The sequence below is a fragment of the Mastomys coucha genome, unplaced genomic scaffold, assembly GCF_008632895.1.
Source record: "Mastomys coucha isolate ucsf_1 unplaced genomic scaffold, UCSF_Mcou_1 pScaffold3, whole genome shotgun sequence".
Taxonomy (NCBI): Eukaryota; Metazoa; Chordata; class Mammalia; order Rodentia; family Muridae; genus Mastomys; species Mastomys coucha.
In genome coordinates, this window is record NW_022196909.1 from 41,805,572 (window position 1) to 41,816,306 (window position 10,735).

The 10,735-nt window shown below is 52.7% G+C and overlaps 1 protein-coding gene across 5 annotated transcripts in view; it reads right to left on the bottom strand.

The window, feature by feature from the left end:
- Col18a1 (collagen type XVIII alpha 1 chain) overlaps positions 1–10,735 on the bottom strand; it is a 116,843-nt gene that overhangs the window by 61,391 nt on the left and 44,717 nt on the right. For 2 of the 5 annotated variants that reach the window (XM_031346743.1, XM_031346742.1), the window contains exon 1: positions 41–1,784. The exons of 1 other annotated variant lie outside the window; for it this stretch is intronic. In XM_031346743.1, the coding sequence (XP_031202603.1) occupies positions 41–1,484 (1,444 nt within the window). In that variant the 5' untranslated portion in view covers positions 1,485–1,784. Of the gene's footprint in view, positions 1–40; positions 1,785–10,735 lie in introns of those variants that run through there. 2 more of the 5 variants (XM_031346745.1, XM_031346744.1) reach the window with 1 other exon arrangement.

Consider the following 10,735-nt stretch of genomic DNA (forward strand, 5'->3'; position numbering starts at 1 on the left):
GCAAAAAAAAGAAAGGGGTGGATGGTAGCCACTTGGTTACCTGCAGCTGGCCCAATGAACACACAGTACCCATCCTCCTGAGAAGGGAGGGAGGCACAGACGACAGGCAGCCTGTCTCCAGCTAGGTAGTTCCAACACTCGTCCTCCAGGGCCTCGCAGAACTGCCGGCAGGGTGGCAAGGCGGGTGGCGGGCCTGGGCCACAGGAGGGAGCCAGCAGCAGACAGAAGAACCAGGCAAGGAAGGGGTGGCAGTTTGTATGGAGGAGGTGCCCCCAAGCCTGTGCCGTGGCCTCTACCTCCTCACTGTCTGTATGGCGAAGATGATTAGGTAGCCAAAAGTGTCCAATACCTAAGCGGCTGCAGATGGCCAAAGTGGGCGGCAGGGGCAGGCAGCGGCTGGTAGAGGTCAGAGAGCCATTTCCCACCAGGGCAGAGTCCTTAGAAAGCTCAGGCCCTGAGGAGGGAGCCACGTGGGAAACCCAAGCACCAGGAAACCCAGGTAAAGCTGAGACTTGAGAGAGCTGGGTTGAAGGGTCAGAGGGAGGAAAAGAGAGTAAACCGTGCACGCTCAGAGGACCCGTCACCAGAGGACCCGTCACCAAGGGAAGGAGAGGTACGTGCCCGTGGATGTCAGAGTGGACATCAGCGTGTCTGTGCCGCTGGCTGGACCTGGCTGTCATAGGCAAGCCTCCTTTGCCCTCCAGATGCTGGGGCTGCCTGGGAGACTCTTGGCTCCCCCAGGGAGGAGCCCTGATCCGTGTAGAAGAGAGAAATGCTCTACCTGGGGACGCTGGTGGTACTGAGGGTCTTCTCAGTGGTGCCTGGAAGGGAGGCTGCTGGGTGGGCACACCCAGCGTGCCAGCCTCGGTTGTCTGAGCATCTGCAGAACTTGGAACGCCACTGCTTAGCCAGAGAGTGGTCTTACTCCCCTGGGGAGCACTGGAGAGCTCCGCAGGAGTAGAGGGGACTGTTGGGATTGAGGGATCTGCAGCCACAATCCCAACAGAGTGATCCGTAGTGGAGTCCTCATCCCACAGCTGGACGAAGCTCCGAATGCCCTGAGCCACATTCAGAATCTTGGCTCCAACGCCTGCAACGTTCTCCTCCTTCATGTCTGGGCTCGCAGCGGGGGCCACCAGGGGAATGGGGACAGCATGGGTTGCAGGGCTGCCACCCTGGCCAGCTTCCCGATCCTCCTCCTCCTCCTCCTCTGGGGACAGCTTGGGGCTGGCAGGAGTCGTCTGTTGTTCTGTGAGGCCATCCTGGGGGACCACGTGCGTGGTGGGGTTCTCTGTGGACTGCACAGGTGAACTGCTCTGGGGTTTCGAGACGGGGCCTTCCAAGGAATCAGTGGTCTTGGGCGACCAGAGCCACACCAGGGGATTCAGGGGACTCAGGGAATTCCCATCAGCGCTGGCAGGCACAAGGCAGTAGGAGAGCAGCAACAGCAGCAGGCAGAGGCGTCTGCTGGGGTCGGGAGCCATCAGGGCAGTGCAAGCCTCTGAGCTGGGGCGGCTCCTGTGGTCCTGGAGGTGGGGCCTGCCAGGTCCCCACCCTCCCCCATTCCTGGTTCCCAGTCTCCTTCCCTCCACTGCTTCCCTCTGGCAAGGGAAGGAACCCACAGCCTGAGAATCAAGGTGACCCACCAAGCGGTACCTTCAGATTCCATTTAACTCCTTCCTTGCTGCACTTCCAGAAGCAGACAGAGCAGAAAGGTGGGGTAAGAGACACCCAGTGGAACTCCAGCTTGTGCAACTTAGAGCTCAGCTGAGAGTGGGTGTGGGTGTGGGGGCCTGGCCAGGGTCCTTGGGGACATGGAGGCCACGCCCCAGCTCCTACTGTCACCATTGGAGAACACCCGGAAGTCCTGGCTGCTGGCCACCATTCTATGATGAAACCGAGTTTGAAAAATGCTCAGCTTGTTGCAGATCCAATTCTTGGGTTACAGTTGTTGATTCAGAGAGAGGGTGGGTGTCGTTCCTTCCCCCCTCCTCCCCACTCCCCCCTACAGCTCTCTTACTTGCTCAAAGCCTAAACCCATCAACTTGACCTGTCCTTAGACCCCCAAGAGCCCCCACTAGTTCTCCCAGTGGGCCTTGGTAGTCACATTAGTTCTTTCTCCGATTTGTTCTTAAATCTTCTCATATAATCCACTTATAGTGCTCTCTCTCTGCAGTGGTCTGCTCTGGAGCTGGGTTCCCGGATCCAGCAAGTGTTTCAAAACTAACTCCTGGGGGTTGCCTCAAAGTAACACACTGTTGCGGTAGTTGGGCCTCAAGATGAAGGTAAAGGAAAAAAAAAAACGTGTGGGATGTATCTAAGGGATACGCCATCAAGAGCAGGCTTCTGCTCCTGCCTTATGGATTCCAGCTGCCTGCAGAGGGCATGGCATTGCTTAGCGGCCTGTGGCCCAGGAGCAGACAGTCAGAGCACTGTGGTTACTTGTGTTTGCTTCAACCAGGTCCATCTGCAGCCGGATGTTCCCCATGTTGTTCCTTTCCTTTCCTTCAACACAGCTCCAGGTAAAACCTCCCCCTATCTGTGATAAACCAGGAGCTATAAGTGGCTTGTCCGTCCTGCCAACCACCACTATAGCCACCCTGACCCCATGAGGTCAGGGAGGTTCTTCTACACCGTTCCCTTCACAGACGAACCTGGATGGTCACCCAGGACGCCCTCCTGTGCTGACTCTGCATGAACTCCCATCTGGGGGGGGGTCTCCTCCTACCTCAGTGCCCACCTGCCTGACTGTGAGCCCTAGGCAAGATAAGGTGGGAAAGGGACACACTTGCCTGATCAAAATGTCTTCCCAGGCCCTCCAACACTGAGACCTTTTGGATAGCGAGGCTCGGGGATTAGGAGACCCACATATCCTAGGGCTTTGGACAGAGAGGGCCAGGGTATATACTTGGGTTTTCAAACTTCTGAGACATTCTGTATCTACTAATCAAAGTCAACGTCCACAGGAATGAAGCCAAGGAGACAGAACACCCTGTAATCCCCCCACATTCTGTGGTCCTACATCCAAGACCCCCACAGGGCACAGCTCTCTGCCTTACCCCCATCGCTACTGAAATTCATACAACTCCCCGGGGGTGCCCAATGGGGTAAATATTTTGGGGTGTGAAGCACTGGAATTGTCCTGGTCCCCCTCTTCTCAAGGCCTGGTGGGAGGAGCTTAGCTTCTCTAGGCCGTTACAGGTGACCCCAGATCTTTCTGAGCACTTCCACCCAGAACAGGTCCAAGGGACTCCCTCTGGACCCAGGAAAGGTTGACATTTGTCCAAGAACTTTGCTCCTCCCCAGCTCTGTATGAAATCTAAGGCAGTATGGATCTGGGCCAGCAGAAACAGGTTAGCTACATGGGGGGGGGGGGGCGGCGCCAGGAAACCCAGACCTGAGAATGAGAGGCCAAAACATCTCAGTGGGTAAGAGCACTGACTGCTCTACCAAAGGTCCTGAGTTCGGATCCCAGCAACCACATGGTGGCTCACAACCACCCATAATGAGATCTGATGTCTGCTTCTGGTGCATCTGAAGACAGTATATTACAGTATATTACGCCAGAGCGAGCCAGGTCAGAGCGAGTACGGCCATCCTAAGTTCAATTCCCAACAAACAACCACATGATGGCTCATGACCATCTGTACAGCTACAGTGTACTCATACACATAAAAAACAAATAAATAAATCTTTTTTAAAAAAAAAAAAAAGAAAGAAAAGAAAAAGAAAAAGAAAGTCAAGCATCCAGGAGAGGTGGCTCGGTGGTTAAGGGTACTGATTGCTCTTACAGAGGTCCTGAGTTCAATTCCCAGCACCCATGTGGCAGCTTACAACTGTCTGTAACTCTGGGACCTAACACTCTCATACAGACGTACATGCAGGCAATACATCAATGTGTGTAAGAAGGAAGGAAGGGAGGGAGGGAGGGAGGGAGGGAGGGAGGGAGGGAGAAAGGGAGAGAGGGAGGAAGGGAGGGAGGGAGGGAAAAAAGAAAGAAAGAGAAAGAGAGGGAGGGAGGGAGGGAGGAAGAGAGGGAAGAAAGAAGAGAGAGAAAGAAAGAAAGAAAGAAAGAAAGAAAGAAAGAAAGAAAGAAAGAAAGGAGAGAGAGAGAAAGACAGACAGACAAGACAGACAAGACAGACAAGACAGGACAGGACAAGAAGTGTTCGTTCAGTGGCCACCAGGCAGGAAGGTGGAAACAGAGATCAACTATGAAGAAGCAGCCACTGCCAAAGCTGGCCACCCTCAGTCCCATTCATAACTCAAAGCAGGACTGGGCCCCACTCCAGCACCGCTTCTAACTGTCACGCCATAGAGTCTGTGGCTTCCTCCCTCAGTTTCCCCAGTGACAAAAGAACCAGGATGGGCACGAACAAGTTTCCCATCCACATTGGTACAAAGCCGTCAAGCCCGGCAGAGTCTCCAACACCAGCCAGCTAGGCACATGCTAGGAGAGACCCTGTGAGCACCTACTCCACAGAAGGAAAAAATATAGACACAAAGGCCATGGGCCCGGGATCAAGAGCACAGAACCCTTAAGAGTGAAGAAACGGGTTGGGCGGTGGTGGCGCACACCTTTAATCCCAGCACTTGGGAGGCAGAGGCAGGCAGATTTCTGAGTTTGAGGCCAGCCTGGTCTACAGAGTGAGTTCCAGGACAGCATGTGCAAAAACATACTTACTCAAACAAGTACACGTACACACTCTCATGTAACCAGCATGCATACATAGCTTTATTGCCAGACTCTGCACGATGCCCCTTCTACCCTCTCAGCCAGCTGTCCTTCCTGGCCCTACTTCCTCCATGCTGTGGGCAGAGTTACTGCCACCCTCCCCCAAGGCAGGAGTGGCAATGCTCCAGTGTGATGAAACAGCCCCAAAGGCATGTCCCCGACTGTCCCAGCATCAACGTGGAAGGGAATCATCAATCAATGCCTGTCTAAAGGGCAACGGCAGCCGCTTGGCTCAGAGTCCAGCTGCAAACAGCTGGATACCAAGTCCCTCTCGGAAGAGTGAGGCAGCCACAGGCCCACATCTGTGCTGAGCTCTACCTCTCAGCTCTACATCTCCAAGTTAATCCCCCGCTTTTGTTTGAGGAATACCCAGTAAACGGCCTGCTAAGAAAATTTCCTAATGTGATTTCATGCCTCAGAGTCTCTCTGGAAAATCCCAGGACCGAAGTCCAGAACCCTGCCCTCTACCCCACATCCTGCATGTTTGAGAAGAGGGGACTCGGCTCCACGGAAGGGAGGAGGTGGAGAGGAGAGATCCTAAACTAAGGTCATACCCTGGCCCCCTGCCCCATCTAGATGCTTATTTCCAGGACCCCTTGACTAGCAGGCTGGCTCTGCACCCCAGCACTCAACATAAAACTCCTGGGCAAAACCAAAAGCCAGGGATGGAGGCAATGGAGTGGCCATAGCTCCTATCTCAAGGGCCCTATCTATGTAGAAGCACACAGTTCCCCCACACACACACTGAGTACCCACATCTGCACTCACTCTTGCTTAGTCCTCCCCAACCCTGCTGCTCACTTCAGAGAGTCTCATACCCAGCATTCACTTGGGAGCACGGTAGATGGATTCACAGCTCGGGTCTAAGCTTTGAATCTCATCTGGAGTCTTGCACTACACATACTCACATTCATGCACATGCACACACATTCATGGACACACATATGCCCACTCTGTACACTGAAACACACATATTCATGCTCATACATTCACACATACACACACACACACACACACACACACACATAGAAACACTTGCACGATCAGGGAACACTAAGGTCCTGGCCAACTAGAAGCCATTGTCTCTGTCCTTCCCAGCCCTGTGTTAAGGGTCCCTTTAGCCCCTCAATCTGGCATCACTCTGTGTGCCCACAAGCAGTACAGGTCAGGGTTTCAAACAGGAGGGAGGACAGAAGCCAGGGAGCCAGGAATAGCACCAACTCATTTCCCTGCCTGGTCAAGGGTGACCTCAGACCCTTTGGAGACAAAGAACATGTTGTCACACAGGATCTGTGGGGAAGCATGGAGACTGCTTGGTCCAGATGATGCCAGCGCAGGTAAAGAGAAAGAGATCCCTGCATCCACAGGAAGCCGAGAGAAGACACTGTCTACGCCTTAGATTCTAAGAGCTAAGGACCCAGTGAGATGGAAGAGATTCCCATGATACAGTCCCTACCCACCTGACTCAGGTTCAGTCCCTGGCAGGCGCTGGCTGAGTGGCGGAACATGGGGTTGGGGTGGGAGGATTGTGGCCCTAGAGCAAACATCTAAGTACTTAATGAACTCATCACAAGCTGGCCTAAGTCACACTGTCCCATAGGCAGCTACTGAAAGACTATACCTCCCATGAGACACCCCAACTCCAGCTCCTAGAGAACAGGAGGGATTGGTCAGAAACAGGGATCAGCCCACAGATCCCCCAGGAAGCCGCGATCCTGCTTCCCAGCCCCGGCCTGCAGCTTCCCTTCTCTCTGGCAGTTGTGAGAACAACTTTCTTAGAAGCCAGTGTCCACGGGCAATCCCTGATTTGAGGCCACTGATGCTTGAGGCTTTCTTCGACTACACCTGAGTCTGACCTTGGGCTGGCTCTCCTGCTCTGTTGTCCCTGTCACCTTGTGAGGAAGCATGTCACCAGAGCCTGCCATGATCAGAGTGGCCCTTGTAGCCTGGCAGGTCTAACCCTCTGGAAGCCAAGGCTCCTGCTGGCAGGGCTCCCACAGTGTGGAACCTGGAAGACAAGCCATTCCACAAGGCTGTGGTAACACACCTATGCTGACCTCTACAGAGCTGTGCACTGCCCAGTTCACCGATGAGTTGGTTGAGTAGCCAGTGTAACCCAGAGGAGCTCTGAGGTCCCTTGAGAACAAGGACTCAAGGACTGGCACAAGCTGTACCTATAACAGCTGACCATCAATAAGGTCCTATCTTGGCCCTCAGTGATGGCTCCTCCTGCCTATGCCAGCCAGCGGGGATAGAGACTTGGTCAGGACAGGCACCAGCAGAACACCAGGGAGTGACCACCCAGAAGTCCCTGGGAGGACAAATGAGTTTCTCTCAATTTCACCAAGACACGAGCCACCCCTCACCCTCGCCTGCCAAGGCCCTGGGGTGTGCCATGGCAAGTTCTTGCCATGCGAGAAACCAGTCCCTCTGCACCATCAGTCCCAGCCCAGCAATGACAGGGACACAGAGATTCTTGGGACTCAGAGAGTTACCAAATCAGGACCCCAAAGGCACCATTTCAGCTATGCTTCAATCTGGCAAACTCCCTCGAGGAACCCAGGGTATCCCGGCTATCCCGGCTACCCGGCTACTTCCAGTTTACAGATGCCCCGCCCTCCTCATGTGCCCTAGGGCATCCCTGTGTCTCAGCCCAGTCCAGACCTCTACACTCCCAGAAGACACCAAATCTTCTGCAGGCGGGGTCACTTTGGCTTGGGGACCATAACCTCCTCCCATCACCATGGGGACAAGGGGCAGGCACCCATCTGAAAGGAGTCTTTAACTCCACCTATACCATTCCTCCCTCCCAGCACCGGTCCCTTCCAAAAGTCCCGCCCTCTCACTTCAGCAGCAAGACGCACCCCTGCCCCAAGCAAGGGTTTGTTCTGTCTTGTTGGCCCGTCTGGTCTGGTTTAAATTCCTGAATAATGCAGTCTTCTATTTTCATTAAAAAGCTCCAAGACACCCACACACGAGCAGGCACCGACTCTTCTTAAGCAGTGTGAATTGTTAAGACAGATGAGGTTCAGTGAGCCGCAGGATGGCTCTGGGAGACAGCTGGGAGCTCAAAGGGTCAAAAGTACTTCCACGGGGAGAGTGGGGGTGGGGGGTGGGGCTGCTGGAGAGATGGCTCGGTGGTTAAGAGCACCGACTGCTCTTCCAGAGGTCCTGAGTTCAATCCCCAGCAACCACATGGTGGCTCCCAACCATCTCTAATGGGGATGCCCTCTTCTGCTGTGTCTGAAGACAGTGACAGTGTACCCACTTATGTGAAATAAATATGGACGGAGTGAGTGGATTTCCTACATCCCCATTTGCCCCTCAGGGCTCCCTACCGCCCATCCCAAAGCTGAGTAGGAATGAACCATAAGGGCGGAGCCAGGAGATCACTATAGTACACTGCTTGTATTCCATGTGGTTCTCCCCCATGTTTGCTGGTTGAGGCCAGCGTGCTCTAAATCGCTCGCTCTGGTAAGACTCGGGTCTACTGTGAACTCCTTCCTTTGAACACAGAGACCATGTGGAGGCCTGAGGGGAGCCAGTCAGCCATGGAACAGCAACCTGGTCTCACTCATTGACCCAGTCAGACCCTGACAAATGTCCCCAAGCCTCTGAGGGGCAGAGAGAGATGGGATGATACCCGTCATCCTGTCTGGAGAAGGTTCATCCACATAGTATTCAAACAGTGTTTCTCCACTGTCCAGAGTCATCAGAACCACTGACAGAAGAAAAAGGGGGTTGGCCAGTCATGGGAAACCACCAGGCTTCCAGGGATGCCTAACATTTTAGGCACTCCTCCTCCCCGCCCCCTCCCACCCGGGCAGCCACTGCAAGGACACACAGCCATCTGTGCAGAGATCTTAGCAGGAACCTGAGTAAGCTCAAACAGAAGCAATCAGTTGGCTGGGTTGAAAGTCTCACACTCCCTCAGAGACGTGGGTATCCAAAGATGCCTATGTCTACCAGGTCGAGGGGAGAGGAAAGAGGCTCCCGGTCACTGTCACCACCGCACGCCACCATGCAGCCCCTCTAGGAGGCCAAAAAAAAAATAGATGGCTTAGTGATTAAGAGCACATAATGCTCTTCCGAAGGACCCAAGTTCGATTCACAGCACCCACAGGGGGCAGCTCAGGACTGCCTGTAACTTCCATTCCAGTGGGTCTGGCGCCCTCTTCTGGCCCCCACAGAGGCTGCACTTACACGCACATGCACAGATACACAGACACAATTTATAAAATAATAAATATTTTAAAAGAAACCTATTTAAAGTATCTATAGGACATATTGAGATGAGGGAGCCATCTCACAGCCGGGTGTCACAGGCTTCTTGGGTATGATAAGTAACTTGAATCTGTAGGAGAACGTTCAGAAGTCATAGGCAGGAAGGGGTACTAAGGTGCAACTTATCACACACAGGAAAAGGCCTGCACATGGACGCCCACGGCTGTGTAGAGACACAGACCCAGGCATGGACATACAGATACATCGGTTACATATATATGACTGTATACACATGTGTACAGACATGTAAATGACAGTATCCAGAGAGATACATATGGCTCTGTGTGTATAGATTCCACGTAAATAGCCATATGCAGAGGCACGTGTGGTTCCGTGTGCACATATTGCATGTATATATGTGTGTGTGTGTGTGTGAGTGTGTGTTCATGAATATGGGTATGGTATATTTACATGCTATGCACAGATGTATATTACTGTGTACATATTTTCACATACATGGATACATGTACATGTGTGTACAGGAAAGAGGGAGAGCCTGTAAGAAATGAGGCTAAGTTTCCCGTGGATCCGATAAAGCTCGGGAACTGTTTACTGGGGAGACAGAGGTTTCTTTCTGATCCTCCTCCCATCTCCTCCCTTCACCCCAGGGACTCAAGATGACTCAGCAGAGGTGGGAAAAGATTCATCATTTCCCTGGGGACTCAGGAGGTTGTTCCTACAGAGCCTTCCGAACCACCAGGCAAGGCGAGAAGGCAGGGAGTGGGGGTGAAGCCAGATACGGAGGATAGCCCCCTAATGGACCTTACCTCTCAGAGTTGAAATTTAATTTTTACATCCACAAAATTCATCTGAATGTACTCTGGTGACCACAGACTCCACAACCATCCTCCACACCTGCCCCCAAACAGAACACATTTTTTTATTTTTACGACCTTCAAGAACCAAGCCTGTTTGGCTATTCTGGGTCCCAGGAGGCTCTACACAGCTGGAATTCTGGTGAGAGCTGCTCTGGTCTGTAAGCAGCTGGGCTGGACCACTGGCCACTTATCAGAACTTCTTTGAATTCCTCCAGTGTCCTTTAACGGTTTGGGAATAGACTTTACACTTCTTTTGTTAACTTTATTCCTTGACGTTTTATGATTTGGGGTGCTATTATAAGCAGGCATTTCCTCTGGACATTTTTGTGTGTGGATTGCCTGTTGCCTGTGTACAGACCCACACTGGCTCTTGAGTATAGATCTTGTCTCCTGCAATCTTGCAGAACTCAGTGGCTGACTGGTTTCTAAGGGATTCCTTGAGACATTTTATGATTCAAGGCCTGGCATCTACAAACAAAGGGAGTTTCACTTCTTGCTTCCCAATATGGGTGGTCTTTCATGTTCTTTTCTTGCCTGGCTGCCTAGCTGCCTGGTCTTCCAGGACCTTGGTGAACAGAAGTGTCAAGAGGGGACACGCTTGCCTTGTTCCCAACCTCATGGGGAAGATCCAGTCATTCACTAAGATTAGCTCTCTGTTTTCTAAAAATGTCATTTTCTAAGTTAATGAAGTTCTTTCTGGGGGATGAGGGATTTTGACAAATCCATTTTCTGGACCCATTGAGAAGTCCATGCAATATTTTTAGCCCGGCAGTGGTGACGCACGCCTTTAATCCCAGCACTTGGGAGGCGGACATAGGCAGATTTCTGAGTTTGAAGCCAGTCTGGTCTACAGAGTGAGTTCCAGGACACCCAGGGCTAGACAGAGAAACCTTGTCTC